The sequence below is a fragment of the Hyperolius riggenbachi genome, chromosome 6 (assembly GCF_040937935.1).
Source record: "Hyperolius riggenbachi isolate aHypRig1 chromosome 6, aHypRig1.pri, whole genome shotgun sequence".
NCBI classification, from domain to species: domain Eukaryota; kingdom Metazoa; phylum Chordata; class Amphibia; order Anura; family Hyperoliidae; genus Hyperolius; species Hyperolius riggenbachi.
The window spans coordinates 258125983-258145631 of NC_090651.1; the positions used below are offsets into that span (position 1 = coordinate 258125983).

At 41.6% G+C, this 19649-nt stretch overlaps 1 protein-coding gene across 4 annotated transcripts in view; it reads right to left on the reverse strand.

The window, feature by feature from the left end:
- Positions 1–263: 263 nt before the first annotated feature.
- Positions 264–19649, reverse strand: part of RNF223 (ring finger protein 223) — a 46981-nt gene continuing 27595 nt past the window's right edge. For 2 of the 4 annotated variants that reach the window (XM_068240741.1, XM_068240740.1), the window contains one exon: positions 264–3747. In XM_068240741.1, the coding sequence (XP_068096842.1) occupies positions 3098–3739 (642 nt within the window). In that variant the 5' untranslated portion in view covers positions 3740–3747 and the 3' untranslated portion in view covers positions 264–3097. Of the gene's footprint in view, positions 3748–8097; positions 8305–14301; positions 14453–19649 lie in introns of those variants that run through there. The other 2 variants (XM_068240743.1, XM_068240742.1) reach the window with 2 other exon arrangements.

Genomic DNA, 19649 nt, shown 5'->3' on the forward strand with positions numbered 1-19649 from the left:
TGCAGAAAACAGCTGATTTTACCAAATACAATAATGATTAGTGAATTGAGGGCAATGAGATAAAGCCTGAGATTTCTTCTCTGACCTGCTCATTCCCGTTCTATGAAAGCAGGTCAGGCACCATGGTGCTGGATTTGTGTACAGTAGTGTTTGGGCAACAAGTACAGGAACCGATGAAAACACTTCTAAGAAAACCACTCATGCTTCAAGTTTTTTTTTTTATATAAAATATAAAGTTATATTTATTAAACAATTTATTATCACATTTCCATTTTATGAACAAAATACTGTGTAAATGTTTCTATATACATTGCATCAAATGGTCACAGCAAGTGATTGGTTCCAGTTGTAGTCCTGTTTATGGTTAATAAAACTGGATTAACCAGTTAATAAATATTTATATTAATAGCCTTCCTTTATAGTTTATCATATGGCTCTGTATGTCTTGTTCTTGTTGAAGCTGCTCATTGTATCATAGCTTTCTTGAAGCCTGACAAGTCAAAAAATAAAGCTTTGATCTTTTTGTAAAATAATAATAGTTGAAGTCAGCCATTTCAGAAAATATTAAATTGTGAACTATTACAAAGGCAATAAAGGGAAGGCAATAGAAAAAATGGTTCAAAACAAGTGCTGAACAAAAGTTTACTGCAGCTTCCATTTAAGCCAAGACACCTGCCTGTAGCAATCATTCCAGTGCTTAATCCTTAGCGGACACATTGCTGATATATATGAATTTGTCACAGTGACAGAGGAGCAAGGAATGAATAATTAAGAGTTCACAATGATTTGTAATTAGATGTGGCTCAGTTTTTTTTTTTTTTTTTTATTATTTTTTACAAGGTTTGTTCACAGCATTTGTTTAGTGGAGGCCACATTGCAGCCTGATAGATCACCTAGAGGATCATGGGAATAACAGGTCTTATAGCACTCAGTGGTTCCAGTAAAGGTTGTTAGTGTACCCAAGGTGACATGTGACATGAGATAAACAGCTGTATGTAGAGGGCAAAACATATTAAGAACTAGGCGGTTTTACTTGTTTTATTTTGCTGCCTGAAAGAGTTAATTTTCAGGCATGGAAGTGACAGCTTCTGTCTTGTCAGTACCTTGTTGGGAATATGGTTAACCTCACTGATAAGCAAATTAAAGTTTTCCTGGCAGAATCTAACATCTGAGTGCAAGGACAGTTAGGAAAAGGTCAATATTTCCTGTATCTTCACTCAGGAACACTTAATAGGCTGCCACTGTCAGAGACAACAAAACATTCAATCTACTTTGTAAATGTTTAAATATAAAATAAAACCATGCAATATCTTAAAAAAAAGTAATTTTTAGAATAAATGTAATGGTTTATCTCATCTCAGTTTTTCACCTCGGGTTCACTTTAAAGTGCAGTTAAAAAAGAACACAAGTTGTCAAATGGTTGCTGTGACAATTCTTCCTTTGATTCCTACACCATCCCACAGGAGCATTGCTCATGTGAATTGGCCTGGCTGACCAGATCCTGCACCGACTGGTATGATTTTAAAAGGGGTCGAGCGTATATCAATGTTTTTCTACCATCCCACAGGGTTTGTTATGGTTTACTGTTATCCATGTACATTACTGATGCCACTTCCTCTTAGGCAAACTTGTGAAGAGCACAAGGTGGCTGCCATTACAAAGGTTACCTCCATCCATTCAGAATGTGCATTACACTGCACAGTAAATGTTGGTATCACAAGACCACGGGGTATTTCATTCTTGTACCATTGCTAAACCTTGCAGCCTTTTAGAATCCTGACCCCTGGTTTTAAACCTCATATCCTTAATACCTCTGATAGCGTTAAATTCTTATTTACAGTTCCATTATGGCTGCTACAAGTTTGCAGTAGAACCTGGCATTTTAGAGGCATAAAAATCCAATTCCACTCCTTAATGATTTCCTTCTACTCAGCCAGTTAAATGGTTATTTGTAGCAAATAAAAGCACCACATGTCCATGCCGCTATATACCACTTTTACGAGACTCCCAGGACTGGGGCTCTTTATGTCTTATAGCTGTGTGTACGCTAAGCCCAGCTTTGGTGCAAGATGGGGAATTTAAGTGTTGCCAGCACATTTCGTGTCGGATGTATCGGGAAGATGGCAAGACCAACTAGAATTACTGAACTGTTATTATAAGAAGGCTGTCTGTGCACAGGGTTAATACTCCTTCATAATGCAGGCCAATTTGGTACTTTTCATTACAGTATGAAATTATCAATGTGTCTAAATATCTTCTAAAAATAGGGTCAAGTGCTGAGTAGTTACTGTCCTTACTGCAGTGCAAGTCTATATGTATGGAAACAAGTATATCATGCCAGACCCTGACATTCATTGTAGAACACTGATTAAGCTTTCCATACATAAGGTACAAAGTAGGAGTTGTGACTGCCATATAATACTGTATTCCCCTACTCTGTCTGCATTTGTCACGTCCAAAGCCCAGATCCAGGCAAAGTTCCATACATGCCTATTCCATCTGATGCATTAGCATAATGTCCATATCGGTGACTGGAAGTGGCCTTTGTGATGTGTTAAAGGACAACTGAAGTGAGAAGAATATGGATTCTGCCATATTTTTTTTCATTTTAAACAACACCCGTTGCCTGGCACCCTGCTCATCTATTTGGCTGCAGTGGTGTCTGAATCACACCAGAAACAATCATGCAGATTATCTTGTCAGATCTGACATGTCAGAAACACCTGATCTGCTACATGCTTGTTTAGGGTCTGTGGCTAAAAGTATTAGAGGCAGAGGATCAGCAGGACAGCCAGGTAACTGGTATTGTTTAAAGGGATATAAATAACCGCCTCCATATCCCCCTCGCTTCAGTTGTCCTTTAAATACACCCTGACAACTTCCTGCAATGTTGCCAGCCTTGCTGCACAGTAAGCAGAACTTGATTATGAAACCAGGATATTTGCAGTTTTGTTAAAGGCCACACATGACCACAGTGCTTAAATCCTTGGACAATAAAAGTAGCAAGGTAATAAATAGATCAGCAGATGGTCTTTGCCCATAAAGTACATGCCCACAGTGGGGAGTGTCACAATTGACTTTGGTCCACCAGTTCCTTTCATACGCCTTGTGTTGCCATGAAGACAATGGGCTGTTTAGTAGGCGTTGGCTCAGTTGTACACCTGAGATTTCCTGTTTTCAGGATGCACTGCACTGGCCACAGCAGGATGCAGAATAAAATGATGATCATAAGTGCAATCAGTAAAAGTCTCTTCCAGTCACTGCAGCCACAGAAAAACCGCTGCATTCTGGTTTGCGGTCTGGGAGGTGGAGGCACTTCCTTTTTGGTCAGACCAATGTCAACACAGATGCACAAGTCCGATTGGCTGTTTTGTGGATCTTGTTTGTAACAAAGTTTAGTGCCCTCAATCCAAACGGGCTCTTCATGCTGCTGGTGTGGAGGTAGATTCGATAAGAGTTCTTGGCTGGTTCGTAGAGCCGGGACCCCTTCCTCTGGGATTGACGTGGGTTGTCTGCAGAAAGGACACAACACTTTGTCATGTGGGTTTTCTGCTGGTAAAGATGCTACAAGCCGGGCGACACACTCCAAGCAGAAGGTGTGCGAACACTGAAGAACTTTGGGGGTCTTAAAGATGTTGTCGTAGGTGGTGAAGCAGATGGAACATTCAGGCTTACTCTCTGCTTCTACTCCTGCTTCCATATCTACTTGTGTATGCCACACTTCTGGGACTTGCTCCATGTCTGGACCTGTTTGAGACAGAAAAGACTAGGTAAGATGTGGAAAAGTATACAGTATGTAACAAATGTAAAAATACATGCAAATATATATCCATGTGTTGACCTGTGATCTTATTGTCTACACAATGTTATTGGGTACTGTAAACCTAAACACAATATTGCACTGGTTGGTTTTTCATTTGCTCTTTCCTTCTGACAGTAAAATGCTAATTTTGTCTCTGAGCTTTATCCCCATCAAATCCCACTTAGACAGAGTTAATGAAAATCTTGTATGGTAAGATTATACACATATTTGGTAGTTTTTAATTTATACTTGTCCGTCTGCCTGAAACTCTGCTGTAAAGGAACAGAGTGCATCGCTGTGTTGTAAACACTGTTGAGGTTTATTTATTAAACCAACTGGCTGTGTAGAGAAATATACTTCATCCATACACCTGTCTACTTGAAGCTGTATTGTGATTGGTTGTCCTTGCTTTCAGCGTAAGCAGCAGTGAGATTTGCAGGTAAATAAACTACAGACATGGAATAATAGTGGAAACAAAAACAGTGTGTGGTAAGCATGTGTGTTTCTGATGGTGTCATCTTTTGAAATATGTAATTACAGTAGACTCGAGTTTCGGTTACCGGGCATCGATCGGGATTGGCTGATGCTGGAAAAGTGTGCTTTTTGGTTGCTTGAGACTCACAAATAGGCCTAGTTAATGCAGAACTATACCCCATTTGATATACATACCATGAACTCTATTAAATGTTGAAATACAGTAACTGAAAGTATATTAACCTTGTGGCAGCTGTGGAACCCAGTATTTAAGCACCGCGGAGCCCACAAACTGCCACAAAAGTTGACCTTCCCCCAGAGAGTATTACCGGCGATTTGTACTGGTTGGTTGAGACTGCTGGTTAGTTGCATTCTGGATAACCAGGAATCTACTGTACTAAGCTAATATATGTTATACATTATCTAATTATCTCCATTCAAAAAAAAAAAAAGTACTCAGACATTCTTTCTTGTGTGAAATGAAGCACCTGCAGCCTGACATCACTAATTAGCATTTACTGGTAATCGCTTAACCTAAACTAACTGTGTTATGCAAGCAGTGGCAGAGTCCGTGGGTGTGGCTGCTGCCTGGATTGTATCATCCCACTGTTCGGACAGCAAAGGGGAAGTCACAGAATGATAGGTTTTGGAAAAATACTGCCAATAGCAATGGCAAGTTGTGTTGTAGGAAGCGAGCCCCCTGACCACAAAAGGAATTTGAGCGAGCTAAAAACAAACTGTTTTACATAGTGCTCACACAGAACTAGGAAGTCCGCTGTGCCCAGAGTGGATCATTCAAGTAAACCAGAGGTGAGAGGGATATGGAGGCTGCCATATTTATTTCCTTGTAAGCAATACCAGTTGCCTGACAGTCCTGTTGATCCTCTGCCACTAGCACTTTTAGCCATAGACCCTGAACAAGCATTCATTTCTGACTTCAGGTTGTCAGAACTGAGATTAGCTGCATGCTTGTTTCTGGCGTAATTCAGACACTACTACAGCCAAATAGATCAGAAGGGCTGTCCGGCAACTAGTATAGTTTAAAAGGAAACCCATATGACAGCCTCCATATCACTCACGTGAGATTTGGCTGGCTTGAAATTTTGAGTTTCCAGGGAAAAAAACAAATATTGAGCAGTTTTGAAGCTTGTTACCTATAATACTTTTACAGAACCCCCTGTATTGCCCATAGCAGCATTTTTACCAAGATGAATTCATTGTTTTATAAAAGTATTAATAGTGGAGATGACACAGATCAATCAGAAAACTGTAAAACACAATTATTTCCAGTGTGTTGAGAGACGGCTCTCCATGTCAGAAGCAGTGGGGGCTGTACATCCCTGGTCACTACTAATAAAACAGGACATCCATTAAAACGTGTTAATGAAAGCAATAAATATCCCTCCCTGAACAGCAGAGTATCTGTGGCAAGCTTACCTCTATCTCTGCCACCGTCCCTGAGCCCATCAATCAGCTACAGGAATGACCTCACCCTCCTGCCTGGGCAGGACTGGCTGTGGCTATCAGCTTCTGATTAGTCTCCTTTGTAAACTACAAACTTTATGGGAGTTTTAATAGAATGGAATTTCCTCCTGTGGATATTTGGAAGGTTTATGACCTGATGCAGTATTATTATTCCCCTCCCCACCCCCACACCATTTACACACCCACAATTCCAAAATAAATACTTGCTTGTGCAGTGTCATGATGGCTAATGTAGCTTCATGTGACGCCACACTAAGGTATTTTCCCATCAAGCTATTTCCTTCTGATAATTGACTTCTGGAAAGAATCCCTCTTTTGGTTGAGAAATAGACCTTTATGCAGCATATCCTCTTAGACAAACAATACTCCGCATACGGGCCACCAAGCTGTGCTTCTACAGCATTTTCTGCACTGCTGCCATTGTTGAAGCATGGAGGATATCTGTGACTTGCTACTTGCTGGAAAGCAATTTTTAGGGTTTTATTTTTTTATATATATACACACACATGTCCATATAGCTTACAATTGGTAGCTGTGGGGAAATGAGCTCCAGCAATGGCATTAATTGAAGGTTCTAAACATTCCTCACTGTATAATATTGATTTAGTTGTTGCTGCTTCTCTCACTTTTGGAGAGATTATTTCACTTCCTGCCTGCACAGGAAGTGAAGGAAATTCTTACAGATGGGGAAACATAACAGCAATAAGGACCACCATGCTCTCAAGGCCGTATTTATACTTTTTGTGCCCCTAGGCCAAGTATTGTCTCCCCTCTCGTGTCACAGGGACCCTCCTACTCCACGTGCAGCCCTCTCTTCCATGTGTATCATCCATGTACAGCAGCCCCTTTCTTTTATGAACCGCTCCCACCTTCATGTCTAGGTGAATATGGCCTGCAACAGCCCATGGCCTAGGCGGTTGCAGGCCATATGCTCACCCACCATTTCGACACGGAGACACAGCCGCAGGGGACAGGCGAATTCTTGTTTAGGCCGGCTCAGACCAGTTAAGGTAAGAGCCTAGAGGGCATGTCTTATAGTGCATATGATTCTTTCTACAGCCCCACATGACTAGAAGTATGGCACACTGTAAACTGTCACTGTACAAGTGAACAAAAAACGTTCTGGACAGCATAGCCAACAACATGAATACAACTAAAGTTCTCCTTTAACATGGCAAATAGTAATGTAATCTGACAGTATGGTTGCTGCGTGGGACAAGTGAAGAGGAGGTGAAATGGTAACAGGCAAGACTGTTGTTACTGAAACAATATATTGTACAGGTCCATTTCAATTCTCTGGGATCTGACAGCTCTCTTTCTATGGGCTATAATAACCGTGAAGCTTGGTAGCTTGTGAGTAGACTGTGAATACTGTGAACAGATGGTGTAGGTAAGCTCTCGTACTGCATGAAAGTGGTAAAATTGGCCAATCAAAATTGGATGTAGGGTATGTACCAGGATTAAAGTGGAACTTTAACCAAGGATTGAACTTCATTTTCTAATCAGTAGCTAATACCCATTTTCCCATGAGAAATGTTACCTTTTCTCAAATAGATCGGGGGAAGGTGTTTGGCGGGGGTTGGCTGTATGGCTGATACTGTGGTGAAACCACTACCACAGTGTGATGTCCTGACCATGGTCCTGACAGTTTGTTGCCTGTGAATCTCATTGCATTGTGGGAAATAATTGCTGTTTCCAAGGATACGGTAGTGAAACCCCTCCCTCAGTGTGATGTCATGACCATGGTCCTGACAGTTTGCTGTCTCTGAACCTCATTGCATTGTGGGAAATAACTGCTCTTTCCAAGCAAGAAATATCTCCCTTTGTGCGTAGAACTCTCAGTAACCAAGCATTCTGTACAGATCACCTGGCACAACTAAAGATGTCACCGTCAGTGATACATTTCAGAATGTAAATCAGAGAGGAAAGACTTTACAATGCGAAAACACTGACTAAATCTTTACATGATTTACATGATTTTATGAATTGTTATTTTCACTACAGTTCCTCTTTAAGGCATCAGAGTATACATTAGCCACATGCCCTCTATAATGGGACACCTGTCCTGTAAAAGTGCCAAGTCTCCAGTAAGGGTCTTCATTACCCATTTTTATTGTACCTCATTCTCAGAACAGGTTTTATACACGCACGAGCTGTTAGATGATACATTTAGATAAGTGCCAGAGCTGGGCTTTAACAAATAATGCTGAGGTGAGGCTCTGTTATGGCATTGACCAACCTTGGCAGTTGCCAATTACCAGGCATAGGTCATTGTGCATAAATATTTTTGGGTATATACGAGGTGGTTAGTTGAAAGAACCGCATAGCTGACTGACCTGTTTGTGGTGAGATGATGATGATATAAGCAGCAATTAGAATCCTGGAAGCAGCACGTAAGTGAACAATGTGGCTGTGTCACTGTTATCATGTGACTGCCGGCCATTCTTATGTCAGGACTCTACACATCTCTCAGCACAGCCTCATCTCCAGCAGCTGGTGGCATGGAACAAGAGTGTGACCTCATCCTCCACTCACAAAAGGACATTCTTATCCCCTGGCATAAAATAAAGGATGGACTGTTTCAGTTTCTTGATGATTAACTTAGCTTGCTGGCTCATGAGATGACATACTGAGCTTCCTGCCTTGTGTGCATGTGCTGCAGACCCCATACTATGAGAATATCGGAACCACTCCATGGTATCCTAGTGCTAGCTTCAATTTCAGTTCACAGCTTTCTTTGCTATAGGAAAATCAAGAAACACCAAGAGCCCCAATAGTGTAATGTGTACTGGTAAATGGTTACTAGATAGAGTAAATAGTAATACTCACAAACCAGGGTTACCATTAGGCAACCACTGTAAAGGCAGGTGGGGAGATTTTCCTGACCCCACTCAGGAATAAGAAGTCGCTCTCTGTAGATGAGAAAAAGGGGGTTCAACCCTCCACCCAGGGTGGACTCAATATTATGCAGGAGAACAGAGGCGCCAAAAGGATAAAAGGAAGCTAAATGAGCTTAAAAACCAAATTCTTGGTAAATAGAGGAGGTAGTGGTGGACTTACCTCCTCCAAGTAGACACACAACGACTGTAGTAAACACAGTCAATATATTTTATTTATGAACTCCAAATATGCAACGCGTAACGCGTTTCGCAGGTTTGATCCCGCTTCATCAGGCAATAACAACGGAGCAATAGCATATGTGGTCAGTAGAAGAGCCAGGCACCTCTGTCCTGTTCTTTGCTATAGGAAATGGAGATCTAATATATGAAATTGCTGGGAAAGTTCATTTCTGTTGTTTGTGCCCATTGCAGTAGTTCAGAATGTGATCTACTGAACTCAGAATACAGCTTTCGCTGCTTTATTTAGTATGTAGCTCATCGTTTTCCACAGAAAAAGTAAAAATGTCTGAAGACATTGGGCTTGATTCACAAAAGTGTGCTAACTGTTAGCACGGCAGTTTTCGGGCGAATTTTCGCATTGCGCGCGATCGTGAATGTTCGCGCGAAGCGATAACATTTTCACGCGCAATCGCGAATTTTCCTGCGCAATCGGGAATTTTCCCGCGAAATCGATATCATTTTCGCGTGAAAATTCACATTTGCGCATGAAACGTTATCGTTTCGCGCGGAAATTTGCGATCGCGCGCAATGCGAAAATTCGCGCGAAAACGGCCGTGCTAACAGTTAGCACTCTTTTGTGAATCAAGCCCATTATCTGCACTGTAATAATAATTGTATGTATGCAGCTTCATTGTCCATGTTGAAGAGAGCCTGTCTACAGAAGTTCCTATGGCCATGTTCACAGTGGGAAGTTAACAATACATAACAAAAAAAAAGTTGTTACAGCTGCGTTGTCACATATAGTGAAGCATACAGTCAAAAGAATGCTTCACTGTACCTGTTAAAACACCCATTCTATGGTAACACATTGAATGCAATGTCTCTATAGGAGGTGCATTGCCAGGCAGCAAGCCACGTTACAAAGTGTCCGTTATGCTGTACCATAACGCACCACTGTGAACGAGGCCAAAGGTGTATTTTTTTTCCCACCACTTGGGGACCAGCCATAAGGTTAGTGTATTGCCTTATTGTTTGTAGCTTTCAGCCTTTATAGCAGTGGACATCTCACACCTCTGTAGTCTCTTTCCAAGACACACGTGTTCAGAAATGAATAAAGAAAGGTTATATAAGGCAACCCATAGCTTGCTTCTCCTGGGAAGATCCCATGACCCATGTGCTAATTTTTTTATGATTTTGGAAGCTAGTTTTTTATTACAGCCAGTAGACTGCAAGACTGCAGCTGATGTAGATATGATTAGTTGTAACTGAACAAGCGATATGCACACCTTCCAGATTTGCGTGGGGTTTCGATAACTGAAAGTAACTGAAAGGTAGTTAAAAAGAAAATATAGCAATGTAGCACTGTGGAAGTAGCCTAAATAACCAGATCCACCTTTCTTAATTTATTGCACATAATTTCCTCTTTCCTACAAGTTACATTATTTAATGGTAAACACGTATGCAAGTATTACCTTAGGAACACACTGCAGTGTTCCAAAGTAGCCTCTGTCTCTGAGGCAGGGGCAGTGGCGTAGCTAAGGACCTATGGGCCCTGGTGCAAGTTTTACATGGGGCCCCCTAAGCATATATACATAACAATTGATATGGCGCACCAAAACCTGCCAAGGATTTCCACAGTGTCAGAGGCACTAGAACCGGATGGGAAAAAGTTTGTTAATGATTACAGCTATTCAAAGCATCAATAGAAGTGATTATTACCAGCACAGGACTAATAGAGAGCTAATATTATGGTTGAGGTAGGGCCCCTCTGGCCCAAGGGCCCCGATTCGATTGCAACCTCTGCATTTCCTATTGCTACGCCACTGGGCAGGGGTCATGCTGAGGCAGGGGTCAAACTTGAAAAGATTTGAAGTTGTTTTACATGCACTTGAGTATGACCCCAGCCATAGGATCATAATAAAGGGCGCAGCTATCTCCCCTATTGATTACAGCGGCTGTACAGAAATCTTGGCGCTAGCTGTACTAAACTGGCACCGCGATAAGCTGCTATTTGTACCTGCTATTTTCTATGTGTAGCTGCTATTTGAAGCTGCTATTTTTTATATTCATCCGCTATGTATCAACGCTATTTGTAGCTGCTATTTTCTCAAGGGTTAGGCACCACCTGCTGTGGGGTTAAGGGTTAGGCACCACCAGGGAGGGGTTAAAGGTTATACACCACTAGAGAGGGGTTAAGTACCACCAGGGAGGGGTTAAGGGTTAGGTACCACCAGAGGGGATCTATGTGAGAGTAGGGCATGGTTAGGTCATAGTAAAATATTGGTAAATATTACTGATATTTTACTATATGAATGTTGTACAATATCTGTAACATTACCGATATTCTACTACTGCTACCCTGCACCCTTTTAAACTTGTGGCTTTTTCAAATGTATGCCCAGCCATAGGCTGGATATGAGCTAAAGGAATGGAGGTGATTCCATACAACCATGATGGGAGGAAGTTCTCTACTGGCTTAAATTAATAGTTTACCTGAACAGACATACTACATGTTAAGCTGCTAGAGTGCCTCCTAAATATTTCTTTCTGGTGAGTTTGCATGTGGAGGTGGTGAACCCACTTCAGCCACAGGCAGTTTGTTCCTGTGTAAGATTGTGCCTGGCAAATCACTGGTTAACTGGCTATATTGGTAAACAATTACAGTAATTATTTTGATGGCATGATGAAATCAGTTAGTGAAACGGTTGAGTGGAAACCAAAACAACTTCATACTAGAAAAACATAATTGGCATTTGTGTTTATACAGGTTTGTAGTAATATGGCCATCAGTTCGGCTGCTGTGAACCCATCACAGGGTACACTCTGTTGTTTGGATACAGGTTTTGGCCTGGCAAGAGTTGTTTAATTTAACCAATTTAGTAAAGTGGTTTTACCTAATGAGGCAAATACTGCTTGCTTCATACTGGAACTAGTAGAATTCTAGATGGGACTGGTATGAGAACTCTCCTGCCTCGGAACAGCCAGTTAGAGCTGATAATGTCAATGCTTTTGTTATTAAAATGCTGTTTGACCTTCTCCATTCTGACCTAAAAACAAATCCTTTCAATAGAAAGTAATCTAGTGCTACAGGAGAGCTGGGGAAAAACGATAAATTGATTGGTTCCCCATGGCACGGATCAGATTGTGAGCTTCTCAGAGTGATAGGTAGTGACATGACTGTGTACTCTGTAAAGTGCTGCAGAAGCTGTCAGTAATACGTTATAGTGTTCTTTGGAAGAACACTTAACCTTCAAATGCAAAATATCTGCCAGGAGGCCTGTTCTGTTTAATAGAGAGAGGAGGGGTGGAGGGGGCAGGCATCCTGCCACAGGAACCAAAAGAATTAAGGCCAGTCCAACATAGTGGACTACTGGACACCTGATCATTTTCCATCTATGAAAAGTTATTATTTGGGGTGATGAACATCACATGTTTGTATGTGATCTTAGAGACCTGGCAGTTTATACTATGGAAACATTAAATGTCCACTCACACTGACCAATGCATTGCATATGTATAGAAAATTAATTGTATGGATATCACAGGAAACGATGGTTAGCAGAAAAAGGAAATTGCCCTAGGAGACCAACATGTGCATTGCAAGGAAGTGTTAATGAATACAGGTAATGAGTGGTTGCTCTGCTCTGCATCACAGGCTGTAGAGGGCAAAGACTCTGGGCAAACTGTGAAATACCCAGTTAGAATGCATGTTAATGAAGTGTTCTACCTGCTAACGTATTCATAAATGCATCCAGTGAGTCTTGTGACTCAGGCAGCTCTGATGCACTTTACATGCAGTCAGGTGACACCACTGGTTTCTGTTTCACCTTTGTAGCTTCATGTGTGTTGCGACTTGTCGTTGGACAATGAATCAACAGTGTGATAGCTCAGAAACTCATTTGTAAAGAAATCCCTCTTTCCTCTTCTAAAATCCCATTGTTAATCTGATATACATGTTATAATTTAAGTAGGCCTCAGTTTTAGGTAAAAGGCTTGTTCGCAGAGTATACCTTTAAGAAGAGGTTCTCTTAGAAGAGATGATGGCAGGCAGCTACCAGGAATATGGTTCTGGTTGTTCCTGATAGAAGGCCATCGGTTTACAATGCCCCGACCGGGAGGCGGTAGAAAGGTAAACATAGCCTATGTTTATCAAAATAGTAGATTCTTTGTATGTAGGACAAGGGGCTCATAGAATATTAATCAAGTAGGTGTGTATCATGACAGCATACGGGGTCTGAGCCAATTGTAGGTTTTGGGGGGATGGCTCAGATGAGGTCACATTTAACTCTTTCTGGTCCGTATAAAACCAACAGCCGGTTTACAGAGAGCCACTTTCTGTCCCTGTCACCGCTGGTCTTAATCTTTACTTATATATTTATTTTATGTCTCGTTAGTTTATCTTGTATGCTGTATATACTTAGTTTAGACGTAACTTAGTATAGAAAGAAGATAACCTGATTACCATACATTAGGAAGGTAATCAAGAAGCTGTAACGCAACGGACTTACTACAGAAGAATCTGCTTTGCTAAGATGTAACTGACTATAAACTCCTAACTCTGAAGACACCTGATGCTGTTGCTGTGATGAGAGTCGTGTTTGCAGCCCTTACTAATGACTGAGTTGCTGGTGCCGGTATAAAGGTGTGAAACGTATAGTTTCTTACAATACATACTGATAAACCAAACTAAATAGTGGTTGTTTTGGATTACATTTTATAGCCAAGTCTCCAAATGTCTTCTTTGCTTGTCTCTGAAAGTTAATATAAATGAAGATCAGTGATGGAAGAACGGACCCGTTTCATTTGTCTTTTGACTGGAGGTGTGGCGGGAGCCTGTCTTTTTCTTCAATATTTTTGTACTAAGAAGTGTGAAATTAAATCAATTAAAAAGCTATTGAACCACATGGACGGTTGATTTTTCGCCACTCCGGATCGATACCTCCCATCCAGTACGATCAACTAATTTGATAGTCTTCGGCCAAAAATCGATCTGGTGATCAATCGGGCTGGCATGTTGTGGCATAATTTCTAGCAGAATTGGTTGAATCTGCTGTAAATCAGCAGGAAAAATTGATAAGTATATGGGCACCTTAAGACAACTGAGAGGCATACACGTGTAACTGGAAGCTGCCATGCTAAAACAGGACAAATGGGATGCGACCTCCCAGACGGTGCAGTCTAGTAGAGATGTGTGACTCACAAGACAGGCTGGCAGGAATTTCTAGTCCATTAATGTGTTTTACAGTGTATTTAGCTGCTTCCCTAAAATTCTAGATAAATGTGATTGGGGTACAAATGATCAATCTTCCCTATTTGGACAAATGTAATACAACTTAATACAAATTTAAAAATTTAAAAATGAGTACATTTTTTCACACCAAACCAATATCTCAGCCTTTGTGCATGCTGTCATATGAAGTACCAAGAACAACAGCGAACCAGCAGGGCTTAGCTTCTAACTCAGATGTATTAATGACTTACCGTATTAACAAACCGGTTTTATGGTATTTCATAGAAAATGATTGTGTGTAAGATAGCAAAGCTCTGTGTATGCTGCTGTAATCTCGTGTTATCGTCCCAGGCCCTGTACTGCTGCATATCACTCTGACTACGTGACCACTTAACTCCCGGGTCACAGTTTCATATTGGATTGAAAACAATTAAGCCCCACCCTGTCAATATGAACCAGCCAGAACAAGACAGTCTACCGGCCAGACCTGCTGAGCCACACGTCACAAGATTTTAAAAAGGAAAGCGAGGGACTTTTTTTTTTTTTTTTTTTTACACGGTGCTGAATTGTGCTGTGATTTCACACCTGCCAATAAGTAGACTTCTTACAGTTCTAACTACATTGTTCTTCTAGTTGCAATTGAGTGAAAGGCAGTCTGAGGCAATGGTTTTCAGGTGGGCCCATGGTGGTGCTGCAATTTATTTGACTCATCTTTAGTATGTGAATATGTGGGCCAAGCTACTAATGTTCTCTGTTTGAGAAAAAAACATGTCCCCGGTTCAAATCCCAGCCAGGACACTATCTGCAAGGAGTTTGTATGTTCTCCCCTTGTCTGCGTGGTTTTACCCTGGCACTCCGTTTTCCTCCCACATCCCAAATAAGTTAATTGACTTCCCCCAAAATTGGCCTTAAAGAGACTCCGTAACAAAAATTGCATCCTGTTTTTTATCATCCTACAAGTTCCAAAAGCTATTCTAATGTGGTCTGGCTTACTGCAGCACGTTCTACTATCACCATCTCTGTAATAAATCAACTTATCTCTCTCTTGTCAGACTTGTCAGCCTGTGTCTGGAAGGCTGCCAAGTTCTTCAGTGTTGTGGTTCTGTGATGCATTTCCCCCCTCCAGGCCTCTCTCTGCACACTGCCTGTGTATTATTTAGATTAGGACAGCTTCTCTCTTCTCTCTTATCTTTTACAAGCTGAATAAATCGTCCTCTGAGCTGGCTGGGCTTTCACATACTGAGGAATTACATACAGGCACAGCTGTTTGCACTCTGCAGGAAGAAACAGCCTGACACTTCAGTGGAAGATAGCTGCAGGGGGAAAGAAACACACAAATGATCTCTTGAGATTCAAAAGGAAGGGTGTATACAGCCTGCTTGTGTATGAATGTATTTTCTATGTGTGGACATACTGTACATCAACCTACTTCCTATTTTGGTGACCATTTTATTTGTTTATAAACAAACTTTTAAAAACTGTTTTTAACCACTTTTAATGCGTCGAGGAGCGGCGAAATTGTGACAGAGGGTAATAGGAGATGTCCCCTAACACACTGGTATGTTTACTTTTGTGAGATTTTAACAATACAGATTCTCTTTAAGATAATGATATGACAATGGTGGGGATAAGGAGAGCTCCTCTGAGGGACAGTTGGTGACAAGACTACATATACTCTGAAGTGCTGTGGAAGATGTCGGTGCTATATAGATACAAAATAATAATATAAATCCTTTTGATAATATGCAGATAGTAGTACTAGTACCTCAATAGGGCATTTAATGGTTTTAAAGGCAACATTGCAAATGCAGGGAAAGGTGACATAAAGAGTAAAATTTGTAACGGCCTATGGTTCCAGAAATCCACCAATGGGCAGCTGGCATCCTTCTTTCTGTTGATCCTCTTCCTCGGCCTTTACCTCCAGTGTTCCTGTGGTGTCCTGACCTCTCAGTTGACCTGAAAGCCTCATCCAGTGTTCAGGCAGCTGTCATGCCATGGCTGACCCCCAGAGGAATGGCCTGGGCATGGGATATGCAGTTACATTAGGCCTAATACTTACAGAGTGTGCAGACCAGAAACAGGGTGCAGGTCGGCGGTTCTGACTGCTTTTATTGGCTCCATGCTTTTTACTTGCGTTTGACTCTATCCACTAATGCCATATCAGCATTCCAGCCAGGCAACTGGCATTTTTTAAAGTGAATAAAGTGGCAGCTTTCTTATGGGCTCATTCACAAAGTCTGGCTTAGTTGGATACAGATTTACCCATTTTAGCACGCAAGTACTGCATGGTTGTTAACACATAGTGAATGCATTGCCACAGCTGATGATATATGCTTCTTGCCACATGCTTCTTTTTTGCAGGCAGTGTGAACACTGGCTCAGTGGACTACAAAAGCAGATACATTGAGTACACTACTCCTACTCATCATCTAATATGCAGGTGCCTCTGTAAGTGACAGGAACAAACTACAGAGGGCCATCAGCGCTGCAGAGAAGATCATCAGAACACCCCTGTCATCTCTGACCTCCTTCACAAATCTAGACTGAGAACAAGAGCCAATAGGATAGCAATAACTAGCTTGACCTCCCATCAGGCCACCGGCCTATTCCCACCAAAAGTTCCATGTACATGGCCAGATTTCTGGAAAGGCCACAAAGGCCCAAGCCTTGGGCGGCAGCAGCCCAAAGAAGCACCTGGATTTAAAATAGGCGTTGCTGCATATGGAAGAGAAGGCTGCACATGGGGAGAAACACATGAAAGAGGGACGCTGATGTCCAAGGGGGCTGCACATAGAATGGGAGAGGCGATGCTGCACCTGGAAGGGGTGCCCCATCATACTTGGCCTAGGGCTGAAAAACATATTAATCTGGTCTTGCAGACACAAGCCTTTTCTTTCCCCAAGCTGTCCTACTCCTAAACACTAGAGCACCTACCAACCAAATCTCCTAGTCTCCCATATTGATTCACTAATTGCACTGGATCTGGGGTGTCCTCCCAAAGCTGCTCATAACTATTGCATTGCATTTATGTTCTTGACTTGTCTGTCAATTGTACTAGTGCCAAGCCTGCCTGTGCCAAAAACAATTCCAGGTGCAACCCAGCCGTACTTGGCCAATAAAGCTGATTCTGATTCTGGACATGGACCTTCCTACTAGACATTGTACTGAATGGTAAGAATGAATCTGTGTCAGGGTCCTTTCACAGTGCTCCATTGCAATTCAGAATGATTTTGCATGACAACTCACTGCCCATACAGTTCTATGGGGCTGTTCACAGTACTGCGTTGTAAATGAATGCGTTATTCTCTCTGCATGCAGGATTTGTATGAAAGTCTATGCCCAGTCTCCATTGCAGTTCACGCACATTACAACGCATGTGTTATGTAACATGCACGGTGTGATTCAGCATTAGTCTCTGGAAATCTCTACTGGTTCCTCAGGAAGCTATTACAAAGTTCCAGTTTTCCCTATGCAGCGTACTGGCCTAGTATCATCACTGCTAGCGTAGTAATTACACTTGGCAGGCACACAATTATTCCAGTTAAATCCCAAGAATATCACTACTGTGTGTTCTCGCTACTTGATGTATGCAAGCCAAAGTACCTTTAAATAACTTATTGACACGGGCTTAGCTGAAATGATAGGGACTGGTGGTGTTATAGTGAAACGCCCATGTTGATGTATAGTTAAAAGCTTTCTTGCAGCTTCTGCTGTAAAGAACCATCCATCTAACTTTTCCAAACACATTCCTAGAGAACTTAGGCGCACATTTTACTGGAATTCTGTGTGTGTAGACACAGGGCCACACCTCTGATAAACCTCCAACACAAGCCAAAAATATAACATGCTCTGCATACACAACACAATACAGCCACCGAGCTGATACTGCCACCCGAATAACAACATTGGTGCCCATTTACTCACAAAGTGCAGTTTAAAAAATCCTAAAGCACTGTGAAGTTGACCTCCCCAGCAGGGATGAATTGGTCACATCTTCACACTCTGCTAAGCTGGACAAACTGACAAATGTCATGAGACCAGGCTTCAGGTGCTTAACAGCCTTGGCAACAAGAGCAGTCCCCCAGCAGATAGGGATACGACTGACCAGCTTGGTTAGGCAAACCACAGCAATTCTGGGGAATATATTGTCTAACATAGAATATAGATTTTAATCAGAGTACAGCTTTATTGTTTTTTGCAACCTGTCCCAACCAGGTTTGTAACTATAAATCATAGGGTCCCCCAGCAATACTTTGATGGGGTCCCCAATCATCACACCCTTTCCCTTGCACACCTCTGGGGACCCTCACAGCCTGGGGCCCACCTTACAGGGGTCATAGAACAAGTGTAGACATCATAATCTTCACACCCATAACAAGCGAAGCCACAAAAACATCTGATCTGTCGGATGGAAACCTTTACTGGAGAGAAAGTAGTAGTAGTTGGAGCCCCCATACATTTCTGGCCCCCCCTGCGGTTACTGGGTCTGCTTCCCTGTAGTTATGCCCCTGAATGCAGAACTACAAGTTCCATAAAGCATTCTCAACTGAGGTCTAGAAAGGCTAAACAACGTTAGGAGATTCCCAACCCGTATTTCTTCTCGTTAGCTGAAATCACAAGCTGCAACTGTAGTTACTCAATATTGCAGAGACTACAGGTTATCCTATTGTTCATGTATTACTTTTTGCCAAAACTTGCCAGATCTTGTAGCCTCCTAACAACCTGATGACCAGCTTCCCTCAGCTGTGGTGACAGTTGCAGAAAGATATCCTTGAGACGGGGAAGACACCAAGTCCAAACTCATGTTAATATGTTTGGATGTAAGTTTCCTAAACTTTGCATAGCATGAAATATGTAACACACTTAAATCCTATTCTGCTAATTAGGACCCTGGTGGCAGATTCATAAATCACTATCATGTTCTGCTTATTAAGCCAACAATATCACTTCTGTATAGTGCGATCCTTACTATGTCGCAAGGTAAGGGCTAGTCTGCAACTAAAACAAACCCTAACTTTAATAAATTAGACATTAATTCATTTGGAAGGCTCTGAACTTTTACTTACTTTCTGTGAAAGTAACCCAGTATACAAGCAAGTGTGAAATTAACCCAGTATAGAAGAAAGTTAATAAAAAAATAAAAAAAATTGTCCATCACTGTTATGGTCCATGGACCAGCATAAGATGAGCAGCATCCAACTACTGAGGACCGACCGCATTCACTTCTAAGCCTGACAATCCACTTTGACTGTATAACTAATATTAAATAATGTTTATGGAGAGTTCACATATTCCTATATGAAATGTACATATGGTACTGGTTTTCTTTTTTACTTCTGACTTGTGTAAAAGCGTATGAGATGAATGCCACAGCGCATTCCTGGGGTCCTTCAGGCACCTGCCCAGAGACCACCAGGGCCCCGCAGATTAGGCACAGCAATAATAAGACCAACAGCAATAGACACCAAAGTAACATAATAAAATCACCAATAGAAGAAAGCAGCTTTTGAACTACAAAATCTACAACAAGCCATCAAAATATTCTTATATGAAATGTACCTGTAACACAGAAAGACCAATACAGGCATGTAATGATTAC